The sequence below is a fragment of the Ambystoma mexicanum genome, chromosome 6q (genome assembly GCF_040938575.1).
Source record: "Ambystoma mexicanum isolate Mex_15411 chromosome 6q, UKY_AmexF1_1, whole genome shotgun sequence".
NCBI lineage: Eukaryota > Metazoa > Chordata > Amphibia > Caudata > Ambystomatidae > Ambystoma > Ambystoma mexicanum.
The window spans coordinates 939,318,827-939,342,965 of NC_090937.1; the positions used below are offsets into that span (position 1 = coordinate 939,318,827).

General features: G+C 46.7%; 1 protein-coding gene across 2 annotated transcripts in view; it reads left to right on the forward strand.

The window, feature by feature from the left end:
* Window positions 1-22,857, forward strand: part of NEIL3 (nei like DNA glycosylase 3) — a 216,534-nt gene extending 193,677 nt beyond the window's left edge. Inside the window, exon 11 of one of the 2 annotated variants that reach the window (XM_069631449.1) lies at window positions 22,191-22,857. In XM_069631449.1, coding sequence (XP_069487550.1) covers window positions 22,191-22,373 — 183 coding nt within the window. In that variant the 3' untranslated portion in view covers window positions 22,374-22,857. The remainder of the gene's footprint in view (window positions 1-22,190) is intronic. The other variant, XM_069631450.1, reaches the window with a different exon arrangement.
* Window positions 22,858-24,139: the final 1,282 nt, after the last annotated feature.

The following is a 24,139-nucleotide window of genomic DNA, read 5'->3' on the forward strand; positions in this document are numbered from 1 at the left end:
GAGGATGTCTGGCGGACTCCTGGATGCACTTGGTTCCTGGTCACCTGATTTGGTAACATGTTAACACTACAGCTACCAGAATCCCTAGAGACTAAAAGAGCTGCTAATTGGAATCACCTGAATATCAGCACAGCCATCCCCCTTTTTTTTTCGCACTCTGCAGAGGGACTCCGCAGCAATGGATTGCTGTAGATTCAGCTGCTCTTTGTGGTTTTAGCGCCTTTTTCTCAGCGCCAAAGAAGAACAAAAAGCTCTGGTTAGGATTTCCTTGATCCCCCCCAGTCCTGGGTTCTGGTAAGGGGGACTCTGGATGCAGATTTCTTGCTTCTGTAGAGTCCTCTGGATGCCCACACCGAATTCAGACTTCGAAAGATCATGCACTCACAAGTGGTCGAGGTAGCCTGGGTATTGGGCTTGTAGCAGCAATTTCTGGGATTGCGCCAAAATAGTTTGTCTCAAGGCTAGTTGGTCCCACCAGACTAAGGGAGGAAGTCGTCCTTTACGGGTCTTGCCTGTCGATTCGAAAACAGGGTCAGCACAGCTGCAGGGCTTCCCCAGGCACTTGGAGTTCCAAGAGGGTGCTGCTGGCATCTTCTCTTGTCTTCTGCTTCGGATGTTGTCCTCCAGTGGTCGACTCTGCTCTTAGTCCGAAAAAACCTCACTTTTTATGCATGTTCGTATTCATTCACAGCCCTAGGCTGTCATTCGCACAGCAGGGTGGCTCTCCTCCAGGACATCCAGTTGGCCAATTGGAACTAGTTTCACTAACGCATACCTAGAGACAAAGGACAGGGCAGTTTTGGGACCCTCCTTCACTTCCTGCCTTTTCAGACATGCTGGAACCTGGGCGGTCTTTAGGGCTGAAGCCTGCCAAAGGCAAACTACACAAAGGACTTAAACCTGATGCAAACAGAGTAAATTCCAGAAGAATCAAACTCTCAAGAAATGGCAAAAAAAGTTTTTGGGAAAATGGTCACCCTTGAGAGCAGCACTGCAGCTGAGGTATCAGCCTGCAGATACCTGTCTCTAGGTAGTAAAAAAGAAACCACTGCCACCAGCCATTCAAGTGAGTTAGTGTAACAAAATGTTACATGAGGAATGGGTTAAAGGAATTAATATGTAACCCCCACCCCACAGCACTCCACATAGGGCGGCGTGTGCTGGACCCATAAAGTAAAGGAAAGTAAGCCTGGGGTTATCTTACTGTTCTTGGGAACAGTAGTTCACCTAAGAAAATGTAGTTAAACATTAAGAGAAGTCCAAGGGATACTGCACAAAAGATGCTGTGTGTAACAATGCAAAAGCAGATGCCTATGGAGTTTACCATAAAATCGTAAGGAACACAGAAAATCATAGTCCGAAAAAACACATGAGCGAGTGAGAAAAAGGTCCCACTCAATCAGGAGTAAAATTTAAAAAGCCCTGTGTCCAATAAAAGATCGATGGTCTCTAAGAAAAAAGGGAATTGGCACAGAAACAACGATTCTAACACAAACCGCATATGCGACCCCTTTACAAATGAAAAGCACTCTTTATGGAACAGTAGAAGGTGAACCCAGCACAGGAAGAATATTATCCCACAGAGAGGCAGTGGCTAGGTAGACTTCAAGCTTTAGCATTATTGATGTATCACCCATGGCAAAATTGTAATGGCAAGGCTGCTACTGACTGAGGAAAAGTAGGTGATATATTTTGCTCGCCTGTTTACAAGAGGGTAGTAGTGAAACAAAGTAATTCACATTACAGGCTCAAGCCTAAAGGGCTGGTGGGACTGGGCCCTAGGCATTAACATCTCAGTGTTACTTGATATGATATGGCATGATGGGGAGCAGGTGCAAGTGGATCTAGGTCACCTGGCCTAAGCCCCGCCCACCTGGTGCCTTCCTGCTTGCCGCTCTTTTTCCCTACTTAAGGAGCCCTCCAGCCTCTTTTTCCTTTGCAGATGGGGAGCAGGTGCAAGTGGATCTAGGTCACCTTGCCTATGCCCCGCTCACCTGGTGCCTGCCTGCGGCTCTTTTCACCACTTAGCAAGCCCCGCCCACCTGGTGCCTTCCTGCTTGCCGCTCTTTTTCCCTACTTAAGGAGCTCTCCCGCCTCTTTTCCTGATGGGGAGCAGGGGCAAGTGGATCTAGGTCACCTGGCCTAAGCACCACCCACCTTCTTAGCCCAGCCTCTTCCTTCCTGCTCTTAACTATTAGATCAAGGGCATCTCTCGCCCGGGCGTCCTAAGCGAAGGGCAGACGAAGAAAAGGGCAATTCCTGTTAAGACCAGGAGGACCCAGGGCCGACCCCCTGCTCAGACAGCAGGTATGCATGCACCAACATGTTACTCCCTCTGTCCCCACAGGCCATCCCCACCCCCTCTGGTCCCCCAGTGACGATCCCTTGTGCCCCCACCATTCTTGCACACAGGTGTTGCCTGTTTTTCTTGATTCTTCCACCCTGCCCCTCGCTCTCCTCCCCTCAAGCCTACTTCTGCAGGAGCCTTTCCTGATACATTCTGGTTTCACCATCACTGTCTTGTGGCCAATGCTGGATTTTACTTTTATGGACTTCATTGATTCACTGTGCGTCACCCTTTCTCAACTCTCATGCTGGACTTCCTTTGCATCTTGTACTGATGGTGGCCCTGAATCATGCTGTTCCCATCTTCATCTTGTATCCTGGCTTGCAACATTGTGTTACTACTGATTTCTGCAATTGTATTCTGCAAATGTATTCACTCTCTCCTCTTGGTTCTCCACTCTTTTGACTGCAAACTCTCTGTTCTCTGCTCCTTTCCCTTCTCCCTTTTCCGAACTCCTCCCCTTACTTTCTATGCACTCATCAGAATTGTCCCTGGACCTAGTATGATGGCAACCTCGTCTGTCTCCTCCCCCTCCCCTTACTGTTTTTTTTTACTCCCTACCCCCCCCCCCCCCCCCCCCCACTCCAGCACCATCTGAAATGTCGTCAGGCCTAGTATGATAGTCGCTTGTTTTGTTTCTCCCCTACCTTTCTGCACCCCTATCCCTCACTTTTTTGTTTTTCTCCGGCTCTATCAGAAATGGCGTCAGGCCTAGTACGGTAGTCGCCTGTCTGTTTCAATTTCCTTCCCACTCTTCCCCCTCCCTCCCTTCCTTATCTATGTCTTAGCTCTTGCACTATCTGAAATGTTGTCAGGCCGAGTAAGATAGTTATTTTCACATCCTTACTGTTAATGGCCTGTAAGAATGTCATTGTATTTTCCCTTGTTCCCTCCCTTGCCTTGAAGCGCTTTGAAACACTTTGTGTATAGGTGCTATATAAATAAACTATCATATCATAACGTGCCTATACACAAGTGTTTCAATGCGTGACCAGGCAAGGGAGGGGGAACAGAGGGAAGACGGAGACAGCGATCTTACTAGGCCAGGTGACATTGAGATCTCGCAATTGCAGGGTAGGGGGAAAGGGGAGAAGTGCAGGGGTAAAAGGGGAGGGGGCAGTGCAGTAAATAAGATAACCGTAAAACATAAATAAAATAAATAAGACAATAAATAAAAAGTGCGGCCAGCTGGTGGCAAGTGCGGCCAGCTGGGGACAAGTGCTAGAGTAAGGGCAGACATCAGGTGGCAAGTGCTGGTAGGGAGCTGTAGGGATACAGAAAGTCACCAAGTGCAGGGTTGCTAGGGGGGCAGTGCAGGTGTGCAACTGGCAGAGAGGGGACCTGGGCCCGAGATCAGAGGGTAGCCAGGTAAACCAGTGCAATTTCAGCCAGAAGAGATCAGCAATAGAGCAGAGGAGAGAAACCAAAATCAAAGCAGAAGGTCTTGAGGTGCCTTTGGAAACGCAGATGGTTCTCCTCAAGTTTCAGAGAGGCAGGGAGGCTGTTCCAGAGGGATGCCCCAGCAGAGGAAAGAGATCTACCACCAACTCGTTGCTTTGGAGAAGCAAAGAGCTTGAGAAGGAAGATATTTAGGAAGAGAGAGTTGAAGGTTTTGAGGCCCCAGGCCCCAGAAGGCCTTGTGGACAATCCAGAGGGTTTTGTACTTAATCCTCGCAGCCACTAGGAGCCAGTGCCGAGACTTCTGTCCTGGAGAGATACGATCCCTGGGCTTGAGGCCAAGGACAAGTCTCACAGTCCTGTTCTGGATGAGTTGCAGAGGGCAGAGAGTAGAGGCAGGCAGATTTAGAAAGAGGCTGTTGCAATAGTCTAGCCTAGAGAGAACCAGAGCTCTGGAGACAGAGATATATGATATGATAGGTTATTTATAATGCGCTTAATACCCAGAGGTTTCTAAGCGCGGACCCAGGGATTGTACCTGTGGTGCTCCGTATTGTCTTGTTTCCCAGGAGAGCACGTTGCCTACTGAGCTATCCTCCCGAATCTGTGAGCTTCTGGGGGAAGGAGAGGAAATGAAGAATGCCTCTGAGGAGGTGCAGCTGGACGTCAGAAATGTGAGGAGAGAAGGAGAGTGTGGAGTCGAAAAGATGACCCCGAGGTTTTTAGCCTCAGGGGTGGGAGCAGGAAGAGCACCAAGGGAGGCCGGCCAAAGAGCGACCGGAAAGGAGGGAATGACTGAATGGGCTGGGATTGAGTCAATCACATAGCCTGGTCACCATTGAATGGATAATATTGCTTGTATGGAGTGAGATGCTAGATGCATATCTCGATTGCTTTAAACAGGTTGGTAGTCAGTCACATCACACACTTACCCTGAGGCAAGGGTCAATCATAGCATAGTTTGTCTATAGAGCAGGAGCATGCAACATTTGGTTCTCTAGATGGTTTGGACTACAGATCCCCCTCACCCCCCCCCCCCCCCCCAGTCCTAGCCAGCATAGTCAATGGGGAGGGATCTTGGGAGCAGGGGCGTAGGAGACACATAAAATCTGGGGGGGGGGGGGGCAGGGGAGACCTTAGAGACTTTGTTTTTTAAATGTATTTATTTTGTTTTGTCAATCGGGCACAACAAGAGTGCTGCTGAACCATATAGGATTGTAGCTTATACATACTTGAAATGATGCCCTTCAGGAGTTTCATCAACATATCAGAAGTCTTGAAGAAGGTAATTTGTTAGTGTGCAGGGTTTAATTTGCATTATGTTACTATATATGTCCTAAAGGAGTACTTTAATCTAATGTGTAAAGTGAATATTGGAGAGGTGGTTCAAGACAGTCACCCAATGACGTGAGAGGTCTCTATGTAACTATACTTGAGTATCTGAATATGTATCTGCAAATGTCCAGTGCTTATTTATTTATTTGAATTTATAAAGCGCCCAGCGGCCCGGAGGCATTGTGGCGCTGTTACAGAGTGTTTGCTTCTTACAGAGTATGCATGCATGTTATGACAGACATTCCATAAGTGGTGAATACAAATTAGTACAGGTAGTTTATTTGACATTATGCATGTTCATGGACAGGTTTAGATGACAGTGTTGGATAGATGTTCCGTGTTAGCAAAGGAACGGAGTCAGGGACTATGCTGTGTTGATGAGTGGTCTAGTTGAATAGTTTTGTTTTTAGAGCCTTTCTGAACACTGTAAGGGAGTTTTTGTTTCTTAAGCTGAGTGGGAGAGCATTCCAAGCTTTAGGGGCTAGTACTTCAAAGCTTGTGCCGCCCGCTTTAGCTCTGTTGAATGCTCGGACTGAGAATAGGTGGCAGTATTGCTCACGTTTTGGTCTGTTAGTTGGAGCATGGTGTATTCTGTCTGGGAGTTAGGCTGGGGCGGTCTGGCTAAGGCATTTGTGTGTTATTGTGAGGGCTTTGAATGTTATGCGTTCCTTGATTGGGAGCCAGTGGGCATCCTTTCTTACCTGGGAGATGTGCTCTCTCCTGGGGATGCTGAGGGCTGCTCTTAGAGCATTATTTTGTACAGTTTGTAGTCTGTTAATGTTGTTGCTGGAGGTGCCTAGGAGTAGAATGTTGCAGTAATCATATGGCATATGGCATTTAGGGTGTAACCTAAACGTCATCACCGCTCCAACATGTACAGGGCACATGAAGGCTGTACCAGGAGCCTCTTCAACAGCAAGTCACTGCCATTTTAGATTTTGAAACAGAACTCTGCTTCTCTAGGTAATTCAAGATTCTTACACTGCCTAACGGTGTAAATCAAACAGTTTAGTGGTTTGTGGAGAACCCAAACTTGCCCGGCCTCCGGTAGCTGCAGTCTACCACACCTACAATTAGACACTAATACACCACTTCACAGATACGAGGGGAAAGGCTCTACACTCCAGACAACACATGTCCTGTAGGATCACCCATTTCAATATGACCAGAAAGGAACAGTTCTGCCCCCTCCTCCCCAAAAGTTATCACGTCCTATATGCTGAGAAGGAAACCAACAAGTGGAAAATATTCCCCAAAACACTCCTGCAAGTTGACAACATATGACCACTGGACCAGCTCTTTCTCTCTAGACTCGGCCTCTTGTGTCCAGGTCCCAGAGGCGTGTCCTTGTCTGTCAGAGGCCGCTAGCGAACTGTACTTTACTCGCCAGGCAAATGAGAATATTAAGCTAATCAGGGCAGACCCTTAAGCTGGGCACACAAGTGTTGCAAGACCTCTTCCAGTGCAAGGACAAAACAAAATGAAAAACGGGTGACTTAACACAGAAGCGCTAATTCTGAGGGGAGAAAATGTGAGGAAAAACATGCTCCCGCTGAACATTTATTGTCTTTGCTTCCTTCTCTGCTTATTGCCAACTGGGTGAGGTCTGGCAGCCCCGAAATGAGCCATCTGGAATGCCGAAAGAGGAGGCCAACCCTTGCTCCTGACTATCCAGCTTTAATAGACTGGAATACCCATTCCCTCGCCAGACACACGTATAATTACAGAAATGCACTATACACCATTTATTTCCCTATCTAAACTAAATATGCCTCCCGCAATACCTTAGGCACGCAGCAGCAAGAGCACCGAGCGGAACTAGAGACAGCTCGGAAACAGGAGACTAGGGATCAGGATCGTGGACGGAGGGCAGCAGCGTGGACACCCGTCAGAGCTAAAGAAAGGGAACAGAACCGCGGAAAGAGAGCAGAGGCAGAGCCACAGTAAGCGGAGTACAGAGGGCAGAGCCACAGTGAGCGGAGGGCAGAGCGCAGGGGCGCAGTGTGCCAGGGGTTTGGGGTGACGGCAGTGAGCAGGGTAACAGAGGGCAGAAGCCCAGTGAGCGGGGGAAAGAGAGCAGATCGAGGCACAGTGGGTGGAGGATCAATAGCAGAATCGCAGAGAGCGCAGGACCGAGAGGGGAGAAACAGTGAGGAGGACTAAGAGTGGAGGCACAGTGAGCGGGGCACAAGAAGGGCTATGTTTCTGTAAAGTGGGTGAAAAATATAAAATACACTATTCAATGTTGGGGATCAGAGTGGAAGGCTATCGGACAGTAACTGCTTTTAAAAAAAAAATAACGTTGTTGGTAACTGCTATTATGGTGCAGCTACTTGGGCAGCAAAAACAATTAACTGGCAGTTCCTAGCATGCTGACTTTTGATATTGTGAACATAAGCCCCCCCCCCCCCTCCCACAGCGCACCCAATATAATCAAGGGACAATGTAAAAGCTGGGCGCGTAGTCCTTCCTGGTGGGTTTAGGATCACGAGATTTCAGCAACAGTCACTGAACCTGCTGAGTTATCTTTCTATTTTAGTGCCTCAGAACTCATCGTTCAAATTTCACATAATGCATCGTCCGATGTGGCCCCCTCAGTCGGCAGTATCGGCATGAACACTACATTGCCATGAATAAAGCTGGACATGGTTTGTGCTCCAGCAACATCAAAGGTGCATAGTTTTGTTAACATATTAACAGGCTAAACTGAAGTTCCAACTGTCGCCCCATTGCCAAACGAAGAGGGCAGCAGTTAGGTGTCCTTTTTGCCATCTAAAATGCCGACCTTAATCCGGGCTAAAGGGACATGATTGAATGTACAGAGAAATGCTGGCAAGCCAAGCACGTTAATTAGCAGCCATAGATCGGTGATAGAAATGTTAGACGCAGAGCTCCGCACAATTTTACATGATCCAATCTGCAACAAAATATGCGGGTAAAGCTCCCAGCCAGAATTTCATGTATGTGAAAGTCTGAGGGACCACGATAAACAGGGTTGTTGTGTGCTATCAGAGTGAGGAACAATAGGCCCTTCTTTATTCAGATTGCGGATTGGGATAAGAGTGAGTGAAAGTGCTTCTGTACAATTTATGTACACTTACTCAGCACACTGCCTTGAGCATATCTGTGATGAAACAGGTTACAGTCCTCACCGAAGTCCAGGCTTACCCTGCTTCTGTTAAGGTGTCTGTCTAATTCCCTAATGACTGCCTCTGACTCGTGAACGTACCTCCTCAGATTGTTACATTCCTGTCAGTCACTGGAGCATGTGTCGCTGCCTGAACACTGCAGAGACACAATTCAAAACCAAATTCTTGGGTGGGATAAATGCCATTATACCCCCTTTGCCACCTAAAATTGTGGGGGGGGAATTTGTCCTCCCAATCCTCCCTCCTCCTCCCCCCCTTCCCCCCCATATGCTACGCACATGCTTGGGAGCCATAGTCCAAAAGTCCAAAACCTCTGGAGAGCCGAGCATCTCCTATAGAGAACAGTAAGTCTGGGCAAGTCGTATTCATGCCAGGGTCATCTCTGAAAGGGAGGTAGTGCTAGGTCAGAGTCTATCGGATATCAAGGTCACCTTTTAAAATGCAGCACCAGTTCTAGAAAAATACATTTCTAGGACACCTTCTTGGGCAATGCCATCAGGGAGGACACTTGGGGCACCAGACTGGTCCCCAAACAGCAAATGTGGCCCTACTGCAAGCTAGTAAGAGGTGCCAATCGTGTACTGGTCCTGCTGAAAGATGAGAGGTATACAGCACACCCAGACACATGCAGCATGAAAGCTTATTGTCTCTGCCCCAGTCCTCTTTCCACTTCCGAACAAAAGTCACCTGCCCTAGATCATCATCTGTGGCAACATTTATTGAACATTTAGAAAGGGAGGAATGTTGTATTTCAGGAGTCCTGTCAACTTCTAGAGCTGTCATTCTCCTGTGCAAGCTGGCAAGACCAACTTCATAATCTCTGCTCCAATCCTGCATTTTTACCACTTTGTCATTTCATCTGTTTCATAAACGAAATGACCTTCGATCACATTTCTTTCATTTGCAGATTTAATTTCACTCTTTACACAGTGTACATTGGTTCCATGTTATGTCGGCTGGGAAAAGGTTGCCTTTATAACTGGATACTTGTACATTTCTGGCTATAGTTAACACAGGGAAGCAAACTGCTCTCCTGAGAGCAGTGTGAGCAACCGGAAGGTGTCTCACCTGCTAGTCTCCAAGGTTCTGTCATCCAGGTGGCCAGGACATGCCCATCACTTTTGGATCCAGTTCCTGGGGGTGGACCAGTGCGGGAGGATCACCTGGGTTAGGGGTCCTCAGGGAGTGGAATTGGGACACCGACAAGTGAGACACGGTATCCCCCTTCTTATAACACCTTTTCCCCATCCTAACCCGTAGGATACCTAACCCCCCCCCCCCCTTTTCCGACACACACACTTGCACCCATCTCAAAAGTTGATGGATAAACCAAATCTTTTTACCTGACATGTCCCAATGCCAGGGTCAGGCTAAGTCAGGCAATTGACCAGAATCTCACACACACACACACCTGGTGGCTCTTTCCTTTCCCCACAGGGATAAAAGGGAGAGCACGAGCAAGGCAGCATGCACGACGAGAGAGCTAACTCAGCATGGCAGTTCAAGAGGAGGAGAAAGGTGGCGCAAACTGAGAGGGTGACAAAGGGAGAAACGACCTTGCCTTTGGGGTCTTGTGGGAGTGGGACACCGGATGGTGAGACGTGGTATCCCCTTCCCTGTAACACCTTTTCCACAGGCTAGCAGGTAGAATACCTAGGAATTCAACCCCGCCTCACCCCTTTTCTGACACACTTTCCCACTGACAGTTACTGTAAGCAACAACAGACTAACACCTGAGCCTATACCTGACATGTCCCAACACCATGCACAGGCAAGGTCAGGCAATTAGGGATTATTATACACACCTGACTTCCATCACACTTCCCCACACGGACAAAATGCGGAGCAAAAAACCACACTGGAAGCGAGGCAAAGCACATGAGGAAACGGCAGTTCCAAGATGGCAGTTTAATACAAGTAGAAAGAAGGCAAGACCAGAAAGTCGCAAGGAGGGAAGTACCCGTCACCTGTAAAGACAGTTTCTTTCGTGAGCCACAGGAGCTAAGGCTGATCAAACCTGCACAGTGTGTTGGAGATACCCTGGACTCTCCCGGGTTGATAAACAAGGCAGGGAGGAACAATTGCCGCTGTGGTACTTTTATTGGCTCCTACAACAAAGCAGCATCCGAAAGACAGCACAACCGGTAAGTCGGAGCCACTGATACCAGATCAGCTCGTGTTTTGAACCAGGGTTGCAAGCAGCAACTTTGTATAAAGAGAACAGTGTGTGAGGTGTTGGCGATGAGCGATGTGCGTATAATTGGAACCAAAGAAGTAATTGAGCTTTGTGATTGAACTTTGAGAGGTGCCACGTGGGCGCTCATTTGAAGGTCTCTGTTAGGTATCCAACCGATGCTGAGTGTGAGAAAAAGGAATACTGAGATTGAAGTGGTCATGCAACAGGTTTTGCTAAATCCTGTGCACATTCGAAAGTCTCTGATAGTTTAAAGTACAACACAATTGGTCCGAGCCCGGCTGCAGGGGGCCTAATTGGGTGAACATGAAATATGATAAGGCATTTATAACACGCCTATACACAAGTGTTTCAAGGCGCGAAAGTTTGAAAGTGATCTGAGCCCGGAAGAGGGGGATTCAACGTTGAACCTTTTGTTTTGAAGAGGTGGAAAAGGAAAATTGTGTTTTCGTGTGGTTTTTGTATACCAGGCCCTCTGAGTGAAGACACTTGCAAGAAGTAAAGAAGCTTGGACAAAGAAGGTCTTGAACTGTGAGAATTGAACTGTATCCTCGTGCTGCAGAAGCCACAGTGAACCTCCTGGTCCCGTGCTGAAAACGTGGGGAAGTGAGGCTAACAGCCAGAACATGCTAACTTATCATTTTGTGAACACTTCTTTCTTTTTCGTCAACATCACCCCACCTTATTTTGTAAATTAGTTGTAAGGATTGGCAATAGGTTTTTTAGTATAGGCCCTTTTTTAATTTGACCAGACTCTCTTAGGACTGCATTATTATTTTTTGATATTCATAGCTTGCTCCCGCCTGTAGATTTAGGTTTAAATAGGCGTTTATCTCAGCTTTGTGAAAGTTCAATAAACACCCATGACCTGTGGTCACTTGTCTGTCTTACTGTTGATGCCTTCCTTACAGCAGCCATTGGTTACACACCCAGACAGCAGCCAGAAGCATGAAGGGAGTGGTGGATAGCCAATGCAGTACTCAGATCCTACTAACTTTCTCAGTAGGCCCAGTTGAAGGTACTCCATTTACTTGGTCGTGAACCACACCTTTCCACCAACCACAAACTCATCCAAATTTGGGATAACTGCCAAAACATTAGCTGTGAACTCTCCAGAACCTGCAGCTGAGGCCGTCCATGGTATAGCTTACTCAGCCTTCAATGACAAAACCACATTTTTAGAGAGATTTGGAGGGTTCAGAAATGGAAGGAACAGGCCAGCACACACTATCCATTCCTCCTTCTCATACCCCACTCAGCTAAATTTTTTACATTTTAACATGAATGGAGAGGGAGGGTTTTGACCCACTTAAAAGTCAGGAAATAATTCCCCCAAACCCTGGAACATCGTGGTTGTGGGCCATTGGTTCAGGCTTTTCACATTCAGTCTCTCCGAAAGGATCCAGGAATAGGGTTGTTGTCAATGTGCAAGAGAAACGGAGCTCTGGCACCAATCTGGACCTATGTCTATTCAACCTTTCCAGGCCCATTGAGGCATTTAAGATATTTACCCTGGGACATATTCTCTCTACCTTGCTCCATATAGCCCTCAAAGCCACTTTATTCTTTATATGTCCATATGCTTCTTTCACGCCAAAGTTCTGATATCCATATTCCTTGGCGAGGAGTAAGGAAGGAAGTTAACATCCGATATATTCTCAAGTGGTAGTCATGCAGATGTAGGTAGATGTTTTCTGTATCATCTGTGTTCTTCTTAGAGTGTGATAGATTAATTAAGAACCGTTTTTTGGGGGAAGGAGCTCCCAAAGTTGTGAAAGAATGGCCCTGATAGCGCAAGATTTTATTTTTTTTTGCAAATGAAATGATGCATTTAATTCTGTTGCTGAAAGGGGGGTTTGCTAATCAGAATGCCTTTTCGTAAAAGCTCCCTGTCAACATTAAAGTGCAACCATGTACTTTGCTGGGATACAGACACCCCTAGCACCTGCCATGCAGTGGCACAAGACGGGTTCAAAGCTCACATGTGCATTCCTGATAGCTGCTTGAACACAAAGTGACCACAGACATATGTGGATTTGTAATCGTCTGCAACTTTTGATTAAAAACATAACTGTGTGCCTTAGTCAGTTTGGGGGCACTTTAATTTTTAAATTATAAGCCATGCCTGGCAGTTGCATGGTGGCTATTAAAGTCACAGAACTTTACAGCCACAGCAATTTTCTATCCTACAAGTGTCGGCTCTGAAAAGAGCTTATGCCAAGGCTGATTTGTATTAGCCAGCTATCCTGGCTTTAGATCTCCTACGGACCTGGCGTTTCAAACGCAGCACTGACAACATAGTCATACCAGGGTGCTGACTAACCGAGTCCTTTTTGAAGTCGCCAGACATGGGAAGGGGCAAGGATAGAGTTGCCAGAAAAAGGAGCGGGGTTTCTCCATTTTAGTGTAACCCCCTTCCCAAATGGGGCTCCTTCAGGTACGGGTTTATAGGCAGGTCTAGGTGGGGCTCGAATCGGAGAAAAGAAAAACGGAGACACTATGAGTAGTTTGTCGTTTTTACAAAAGCGTAGGTTTTAATTAGCTTGTGACTGCTTTGCTTGACTTGAACTTACCTCACTGTACAAAGTTCCCCATCATGGGGCACTCGTGGAACACTGTGACTAGGAACAATGGGTTCCCCTGCCAACGAAAGTGGAAGTGCCTTAGAAGTAGGCCAAGCCAGGAGTTAATACAGTTGAAATTGACAGTTGAAAGAGAGAATGAAAAGAAGAAGAGAGGAGGAAAGACTGAGAAGGAACCAAGAAGACAAGTGTGTACTTCCTGGGGGAGCAGTGGCCCCCTAGGGCTTTGGGGATCCAGTTAGCCTGGCTTCATATGCCAACTGCAGCCCAGCAGAGGTCAAAGGTCTGAGCTGCATGAGGCCCGGGCGAATTAACACCCCAGCCTAGGGCCATGATAGTGGGGTGAATCCAGGCGAGCAGCATGGCCTGGGATGCAACAGCCTGCCCGAGGGCTAGTCTGGCTGGGCCAGGAAGAAAGCAAATTGGTGTCCCGAACAGCGCGCTGCATCAGGAGAGTACAGTCTGCCTGGGGCCGGACTGGGAGGACTGTAGACTATTCATGGATTGTACACAGAGATCCACCTGCCCTGGGCCCAGAAGGGGCGGGTGCTGTAGATTGTTTTCACCCAGTGACAATGGCAGCGCGAGTGGGGCCTCCTGCATGTCCAAGGGCCTGTGAAGTCTGCTCCCTCTCACTCCCCGGGGCCTGAATGGGATGGTGGCACAGTGCAGGAATTACCTGGAGCTCTGGCCGGGCCTCAATGGAGAAGCGCAGCAGTTCTTCATAGGCTCCGTCCTGTTTGGTGGGACCTGGATGGAGTCCAACAAGGACAGCTCCTACTGAAGAAATAAATGCACCACCGTGGTAAAAAGTTATTAAAGGCACCGCCACAGATGAAAGTTTGGGCTTAATTAACCCTGAACAACAGCACACTATCACAGAGGGAAGAGGAGCTGCAGTTGGATCCCACGGTTGACACTGTTAACAGCAGCACCGGAAATATAAAGCAATTAGGATAGTCCAGCATGTGATGCACTATATATTGAGTTAAACTATAATATGCAACTATTTTAGTGCTTTAGTTACCTCAAAGCGCTAAACCAGGAAGGTGTTACCCAGCATGTGGATTGTACTAAATGAATGATTCAACATGTTTTTTTCCCTAAGGGTCTCTACTGATTCTCATGCAATTGCTTTTCAGAAGACGCTCCTATTTAAGCACTGTGAAGCCATTCCCTGAATTTCTGTAGGAAGCCACAGACCAGGAGCCCTCAATATAATTTCCTGCATTCTTTTCCTTATATGGGGTCTCATGCTAAGATTACTTTTTTGGTTTTCTAGAAGGGCTCTGAACCCCAAAAGTCCAAAGGGGATTTGATAAAACAAGCCTGCTTTAAGGTTCCAATCTCTGTCCTTGTGACAAGTGGTCCTTGTCTTCGTTCATCATACCCACAGTGCTTTGTGCTAAGGGATGTGGAGGAGACATGAAGGAGAGGTGAACAAGTTGGTGGAATCCTTCCCCTCAACTGTGATGAGCTCCCTCTGACTAAACTAACTCCGCCCCCTTCTCAGACACATAGCATCAAAGATTTTCTGTTGCTGGGCTGTCCTGCTGGAGAGAGGTGTTACCTGAGCTCTCAGAGGAACAGGTGGCTTGTATAATTATGTGAATTACAGCCACCATGCCCCAAACTCAGGTATGGCTTACGTTTAAAGATTAAACTGCCATCATGTTGGTAGTTCATAATTATATAATTCTGGATGCAGAATCTGCGCTGCAGTAACTTGACTCTCACAGTAACTGTCAAAAGGGCACCTGTGATATTTGAGCCTGCTCTGTGCCACTGGAGAACAGGTGCTGCAGATCAGAAAACCGATGTTAGCAGACCACCCTTTCTGGGAGTAAATTACCTGCATAATTTTATTAATTAATGAAAATCAAAAAAGCCACGGCTTCTACATACTTGTCAAATGGCATTTCCTCACACCATGGTCTCCCAATGTACGCTTAGAAACCTAGGTGCAGAAAGGTTGGGGCTTACAGGCACAGTCCTCAACTGATTCGCCTGCTGCTTCTCGGACAGATAGCGAGCAGTCCAGCTGTGCATCTTTAGATCTGACCATCACACAAATCACCTGCAGAGTCCCACGGGGATCAATACTCTTCCCAGTGATCTTCATTCTCAATATGGTACCACTCTGTTCACTTCTCAGCGACCCAAATATCTCACTTCACTCATATACCAGTGACATTAAGATATACCTCAAAGTGAATTGTACTCAAGACTATTCATGCATCAGGAAAGGCCTCCTCTCCATACAAGCTTGGATGACCTGAAACTCTATCCCACTAAAACTCAATTTGTCCTTCTAAGACATCCATCTAAACAGGAGGCCATTCAAGGATGGCTGAATGTAGTGCACCTTGATGTCTTCACATCTCAGTTTCCAGAAATGTGCCAAATCACGCTGTTCCTTATTGAAAGTAATATCTCATTTTTTCAACATTTCAACAAAGAAGCCCAAACCGCCTGGTCTCAGCCAGTACTCCTCCAGATGACAAAACCTTTCTCCCACCTGAGGATTTCAGAACAACTGTTTAGGCCCTGATAGCCTTGCACCTCGAAGGAGGGGACACTCTCCTCGGCATCCCATCCACACACCTGCCCCCCCCCCCTTAGGCCCTTCAACACACTGTTGTTGCATGTCTAATAATGGGAGCTGAGAAATTTGACCCAATCACCCTAATCCTTAGACAATATGTGACTACTCATCCCACCCACGATACTTATTAAAACTGCCTGCATCACATAAGACAACTACAAGCCAAACATCAGCCTTTCTAGCCACACACCTTGCAGGCTGAGGTGGGATGCACTCCCCTAGGAGCCAGACCATTACAAGAGAAGAGATTAAAATTGGCACGCAAAGAGAAAACCAGAAATCGTGCCTCCTTTTTCTACGCCCCATGCACTGCATCACGTAACCACCCCTTTATTGGACCTCTGTTAACCCCAAATTACTTATACAGAACTCTGTGGCTTCTTTGCTAGATTTGTGCTATATAAACAAAAATACAAATATTGCAAGTGAACCTCCAACCCCTGAACCTAGAGACTATGTGGAGTAGGTGCAATTAGAATGGTTTCAAATGGTGAAATTCATAAAAGTATTAAAATCTAAACCTATCTATTCACTGTGGTAATGTTACCTAGTATCTTGGTCTACTCTACTCCACTTTTGACAGCTAGGCCCAATTGATCGACTGTTGTCAAGAGGTAAACAAGAGGGGAGAAGGAGCCCGCTTTGCCTATTGGGACTCTATTGGGACAACCTTTGTGACTCTATCGCCACCCTCCAACTAAACCATCCCAACCTCACCCTTCTTGGAGACTTCAACATATGGCTCGACATCCCCACCAACCCTATGACACACTCCCTGGTTGACGGTTTAGATGCAATTAATCTCCAACCCCACATAAACGGCCTGACTCACTATAAAGGACACACTCTTGATGCCATCTTTAGCTCCAACACCCTGATTCATTTAAAGCCCCCCACCCCTTTCATCTGGTCCGATCACTTCATTCTCTCTTTCGCCATCCGCTCACCCGACCCCCTTCCCGTACTCGTATCTGAACCTCTGAATCTACGCAAATGCTGGAAAAAACAAATCATCACCCCGGATCTAGCCGAGGCGCTCCTCCAGTCTCCACCACCTACCTGCCGTCTCAACAACCAACTAACCCCTGAGGCCTTTGATTCATGGCTCAATGCATCTCTGGTGCGGCTCACACCCCTCCCCCCCCGTGCAAACCATCAACCCGCCGTGGCCTTTTCCCCAGATGGTTCACTCCTGAGTTGAAGACCACTAAACGACAATACAAATACCTAGAACGCAAATGGCAGAAAGAGAAAACCCATGAGAGCAGGACCACCTTGGCCCGACACCTGTATCGGTACAAGGCCGAAATCCGGAAAGCAAAAAAAGCCCACTATAACACCCGAATCCTAAACTGCAAAAACCCAAGCAAAGAACTCCACAGAATCATCTCCGAATTCACCAACCCGGCTTGTAACACAACCGTCCCGACCCCATCACAATCACTGTGCGACCAACTCTCCCTCCACTATTACACCACGGCTATCGAAAGGACAAAAACTCTAACCACCAAACTGGCTCTCTTACAGCCACCAGGTAATCCTCCGCCCATACCGGCCAGCCCATCAGCTGCGACCTCTACGCAACCAACGTTTCAATCCTTTAGTCCAATATCACCAGAACAATTTCTCAAACTTCTATCTGCCCGCAAACCATCTGGATCACCACTGGACCCTTGCCCAGCCACAACCCTTAAAGACATTTTTGCTTCCACCTGCGCAGGAGAACACGCAAGATGCATTATAAATGTTTCCCTTTCTTCCGGCATCTTTCCCGACGCATTCAAAATGGTGCACGTCAAACCTCTAATTAAAAAAACCTTCGCTCGACCCTCTCGAGCCCAAAAACTACCGCCCCATCTCAAACACCAGGTTCCTTGCCAAACTCATTGACCGAACCGCCTACTCTCAACTAAATGCCTTTGTCGAAGCCAACAATCTCCTAGACCCCGCCCAATCAGGTTTCAGAACACGTCGCAGAACTGAAACCACCCTAACCTCGATCTGGGATGACCTTAAAATGACAGCAGACTCTGCGGGATGCGCCGCACTAATCCTTCTCGACCTATCGGCCGCCTTTGACACGATCAATCACTCAATCCTCCTAGACCGCCTCCACTCCCTAGGAATTTGTGGAACTGCTCTAAAATGGATAACTTCATTCCTCAAAGACAGGCACCAAATAACCACACTCTCCAGCTTTACCTCCCAAGCCCGACCAGTCGACACGGGAGTCCCATAAGGAGCATGTCTATCCGCCCTCCTGTTCAATCTCTACCTGATCACCCTCCCACCAATAATTCGTTCACACAACATCCTGTGTTACAACTACGCCGACGACACTCAACTAATTCTAAAACTCCTGAACTCGAAACCCAACTCCGGACCTGACCTGGCATTCTGCCTCCTTTAACATAGAACTCTGGATGACCCAAAGCCACCTCTTGTTAAACCCCTCCAAAACGGAAATCATGGTTTGCGGCAACTCCGATCATCTTCCGCACCCACTACCCTGGCCACCCGCCATGGGCAACTCACCGACAACCTCCAACTCAGTGAAAAATCTTGGATGCACCCTGGACTCTGACCTAACACTCTCGCGTCAAGTCAACAATGTCTCAAAGTCCTGCCACTACCACCTTAAAACCCTTCGGCGCATCTTTCCATATCTCTCATTTCCCAACAGACTCTCCGCGGTCCAATCAATCGTTATATCAAGACTGGACTACGCGAACCCCCTATACCTCGGAATCCATGCCTACCAACTGAATAAACTCCAAAGGGCACAAAACGCGGCGGCCAAAATGCTACTTGCGCTCGGTCCAAGAGACCACGTCTCCCCAGCCCTTAAGACAATGCACTGGCTTCCTGTAGCCCGTAGGGTGGCTTTCAAAACCTTATGCTTCTCCCATCGAGCACTGCATAAAACTGGACCTCAATATCTTCAAGACAAGCTAATACCTTATCATCCCACTCGCACCCTAAGATCAAGCTCAGCCGGCCTCCTAGTAATTCCTAAGACAAACTCAGTCAGGTTAGGCAGATCATCATTCTCAGCCCTGGCCCCAACCCTGTGGAACTCGCTCCCACCCCACATCCGCCTAACTGAGGATTTAGCGTCCTTCCGCAAACTACTGAAAACCTGGCTCTTCCCCTAAAACCAACCGGTTTTCCAGACTAACGGCATCACAATGACACCGACCCAACAAACTACCTGATGCGAGAATTGACAGCTAATAAACTTGAATGTAAACTAGAAAGACAAACGGAACTAAACGAGTAATGTAGATCAAAACAGTGAAGTGGATAATATGAATAAATCATTGGGAAAGTAAGGAGATCTAAACTGATGAAATGGACATAATGAATGAGGAGGGAACGTAGTGAATGACATGGATGAAATAGGTAGAACGGATGAAGCGTATAGAACAGATGAATGCACTAAGTGGAAGAGTGCATGAATGGAAGAACAGACCACTTGAAAGATCAAATGAGTATGGAGATTGGATGAGTGTATAGAATAGATGAACATACTACAGCCATTGAGCGTGTAGAGTGGTTAGGTGTGTAGAGCGGACGAGCGTGTAGAGTTGATGAGTATGTAAATACAGAGAAGCGAATAGAACGCATGAGGGCGTAGAACTGATGACTATACTGAACGGACGAACGTATAGACCGGATGAACGTTTCGACCAGATGAACGTGCAAGAGCAAACAAGCGTGTAGAGAGGATGAGCGTGGAGAGCGGATGAGTGTGGGCAGTGGATGAGCGGATGAGTGGGGGGAACGGATGAATATGGAGAGCGGATGACTGTGTGGAGCGACTGAGTATGGAGAGTGGGTGAGTGTAGAGAGCGGCTGAGTGCGGAGAGCAGCTGAATGTGTGGAACGGACGAGTACGTAGAGTGGACGAGTACGTGGAGCAGACGAGTTTGTGGTGCGGATGAGTGTGGAGCAGATGAGTGTGTGGAGCGGATAAATACGTAGAGCGGACGAGTGTGTGGAGCGGTCGAGTGTGTGGAGCGGACGAGTGTGTGGAGCGGATAAATACGTAGAACGGATGAGTAGTATGTCAAGCGGACCAGTAGTATGTTGAGCCAACAAGTGTGTGGACCGGATGAGTTTGTGGATTAGATGAGTGTGTGGATTGGATTGGATGAGTGTGCAGATTGGACGAGTGTGCCGTTTGGACGAATGTGTGGAGCAGACGAGTGTATGTGGAGCGGATGAGGGTGTGGAGCGGATGAGTATGTGGAGCGGATGAATGCATGGAAGGATGAGTGTATGGAGCGGATGGGTATTTAGAGCAGAGGAGTGTGTTGAATGGTTGAGTACGTAGAGCGGATGTGTAGTACGTAGAGCGGATGTGTAGTATGTTGAGCAGATGAGTATGTGGACCGGATAGAGCGGATGAGTATACAGAGCGGATGAGTGCGTAGGCAGACAGGAGTACATGCGCAGGGAAGACAGGAGCGCATGCGTATGGAATACATGAGTGCATGCGTAGGACTCACTGGAGAATGAGGGATAGACTAGAGCACGCAAGTTGGACTAGAGTGCGTGAGTGTGTCGAGTAGACAGGAGTGTGTAGTGCAATCTTGAACGCCTGAAATGAATAAAATGCATAGAACGGACCTGATCACATAGAATTGCATGACGCACATAATATGCTTTGGAATGCAGGGAACATTTGAAAGAGCATATATCATACCACTCCCCACGCTTACTCTCTTCTTTACACCACCACTCAACTAGAACACAGTGATAGTATGACACCATTCGGTATAACTGTTCTCATATCAACATCTCCCGCTCACTCCCTAAGTAAACACTGCTGGCTTCACACCCCCAGCAAGGCGTTCTCCTCAGGCCTAACACAGCCACACTCGGTCTGGATAAATCCTGCCAGAGCGAACACATACTCCTGATCTCTCAACCACCACACCTACCGCTAAGAAGCAGCTACCACACGAATTCCACATCGGCTGCACACATACCTGGTGCGCACACGCACCTTTGGACTCTCTCTACTGACCTGAACTTCGGTTCCCAAGGGCGTTCAACCTACCAGCGCCTTCAGACCATACCAATGGCGCTATATAAATGCAAAATAACATAACACATCAAAGGTGTCTCTTGTCCCTGCAAGTAGCTGCACTGAAAAGTGATGCTGTCTCGATTTTGTGCTCAGCTGGAAACATTCACGCAGTTGCCCGTATCTTTGACCCTCGCATTGGACCTACATAAAGAAGCTTCCCTCGCTCCTGAAGTGAAAAATGTACTTGTGGTCCAAGATTGATCATATCACATTTTCCTATAGCACACCATGCCAGATTCCTACCACATTCATGTGCTGTAATAATTGACTTGTAGACAGGTGCAGGATACAAGCCCATTATAGAGCCTTAGAGCTCATGGAATGGAATACGGGATAACTGGCCTTCATCAACTCTTGGCCCATGGTTTGGTCTTGGGTAATAAATTGGGGGCAGGCCATTAACCTTTAATAATGCCCTCTTCCATTGTAAGGCTTCGTTGGCGTTTCATTCTATGTGATTATACCTTTTGAAGTTTAGTCCTCTGGCTTTTAAATTGTGTGCAGAGAAAAGAAGAAAAAATGTCAAGTATGTGTATTTGAACACATGATACAGCTGTTGATTTACAAGCCATAGGGTAGGAATATAATCAGGAAGGAGAGCTGCTAGTTGATGATTGATTCCCACAGCCTTTGCAATACCCTACCACGTTTTAACTGTAAAATCCAACATTGTGTTCTTATTCCTGGACTAGTCGCATGCTTTTGAAGATTGACTATGCACCCTATTTTCCTTGGCTTAATTGGATGACAATTGTGGATAAAACAGGTCACTCCGTTGTTGTGCTGGAGGTAGCTCTTTTTCTGTACTGGCTCCCTCTTTGTGGAACGCTCTCCCTTTTCACATTAGAAGCATTGACGTTCTGTCCATCTTTCGGAAGCAGTGGAAAATGTTTGTTTTAAAGGGCTCTTGTTCCTCTCTCCTCTCCGGTGATGTTTTTCCCGCTAGCGCCTTGATGCCTCCAGGTCTTTGTTGCGCTTTATAAATTCTAATACATTACATTATCAAAATCGATCTTAATGTTGTTTTGAAAACCCCAAAGTATGTCTATTAAAAAAATCCATCATGTTTTGAAAGAAGAACTCTGTTTTTATTTAATATTTGTATTTGATCTTGCATTTTCTGTTTACACGATCTACTGTGCTCTTTAGTTGTTGCCTCCATAACACATAGCTCATATGTTTCTGTTAATCTTTGTTGGCACTGTGGTTGGTCAGGTTGCTCACAGATGTTTCAATGTATCTTCTTTTAAGATGTCTACCCCGTCAGTTCTCCCTCTTCTACAATACAAAGGTACACGGGTTCATGTGAAATGTTTATACTGTGCTGGTCTGCCAATCGTTTCTGTACGCTATCACTGCTTGCATGGAATCTAGTTGGCAGTTGGCCACGTGTGCGCTTGCAGTGATTGAACCGTAAAGAACCACGTTATTATGATTAAGTGAGATGTAATTTCAAAAAACGAATAACCTTTTTTTCTTCCACAGTGGGCAGATCTACACTTTCCCTTCTGCAATCATGGGAAACGATGCATCATGAGGACTGTCTTTAAAATTGGCCCCAATAATGGAAAGAACTTTTATGTGTGCCCTTTTGGAAAGGATAAGCAGTGCAAGTTTTTTCAATGGGCAGACAGTGGCCCTGGAGTGAAAATTGTGCCAGGATGCTAAACCTTCAATGTAAACATCCATTCATGTTCTAAATCTATTTTGTGGAAGATTGAAAATTCTTAAAATCTTTGTTTAAAATTATGTTTTTTAACCTACAGGTTTTCTCTAAAGTAAGACTATACATTGAGCACTTTCCCATTTAATCCTTCAATTTTTCTGTCTAAAATATGTAGATTGCAAAAAAAAAGTTTTTGTACGTACAGCTTGATAAGTGTAAATATATTTGTTTTATGTGTATTTTATATTTTCTAAAAACTTAGGCTTAACAACAAAATAGTTTATCGGATAAAGTATTATAAATGTAAAATAGCTGTGTAATGATCTTTTCTGTTGTTTTAGAGGGTATATTGCTATAGTGAAATAGACATATTTGATATGAAACCAGAAAATGTCCTTGTGATGAAAGGCCATCTGTGAGGGTCTGAAAGCCCCTGCTTTTTTATTTTGTATCAATAAAATGATGCATGTTTATCTATTTTTGAAAGGGAGGTCTGCTAATTTGACCCCACTTTCATAATGATCCATGCCAAAATTGTAATGCACACATTTGCTTCTGCTGTGGCCATTTCCTGACCTCTCCAGCAACTGCCCTGCAGTCACAGCAGGGCAGGTTTAAAGGTCACATGTGCATTCCTAACAGCTTCTGGAAAGCAATGTTCCATCAGGCAGAGGTGGCTTTCTCCACGTGTGATTCAAAACATAATAATTGTGTGCCATGGCCAGCCTTCTGGCACGTTAAACTGTAAATATAAGCCTTGTCTGGTTATGACATGGTGGCTGCTAGAAACACACAAATGTACAGCTATTGCATTTGTGTAGGAGCGATGGGCCATCAAGCCCCTCGCGCCCGCTACTTCCCAGTACAAGACTCGGACCAAGTGCCTCCAGTCGTGGGTTCGCCCCTTGCCCTTATGCGATGTTAACCTTGGTTGACTTTCGTGTAATGGGACCACTGAGCAGGACACAGGTCATCCATTTTTGTACCCCCTTTCGACTCCATCTTGGTTACTAGGCCTCACTGCGATAGTACAAAAATGCTTCACTTCCCTTTACACGCATAGCCAGGCCAGGCGCGCAGGGAACAGGGCCCCCACCCCCGTAACACATCACTCTTCCTCTGAGATCACTGTCCTGCATGTGAACCAGCATGAGCTAAGCACATAGCTCGTCCATCTCCACAAATGTGTCGTTGCCCCTCCCTGTGCCAGCGAAAACTTACTGCCATTGTGACCCTGTGTCCCTGCAAGATATTCCCTTCATGTGCCAGACCACTGACCATGCCATGATGCCCACCCAGCAGATCCCCAACTAACATTAGACCCCTGCTGCAATATATTGTTGCCTACCATTAACAAATGCCACATACCAGAGATTCTGATGTGCACGGACCCTAACTTCAACCAATGTATTATAACGGTCAAGACCCTTAACCTAAGACTTGTATAATCTTATGTTATTGATTGTATAGATATATGTGTGACTTTTATAGAGACATGATAAACTACTGAAGGTCTTTCGAACAATCATTATTTAGTGCATGCATTTTTTGAGAATATATTATGTTAGCTTAGGTAGTGACCATCCTACCTCCCAGCGACCTGACCTTCACCCATGCGGAGCACAGATGACTGACGTCAATCCTCCTGCCAACCAAGCGACCAACCCGGAAGAAGAGATGCCACCCCACCTGAGACATCGAGTGAACTGACCAATCTGGGACCAACGTAGTATCCTATGTTAGTTGCGTCAGTTACCCTATAAAACAA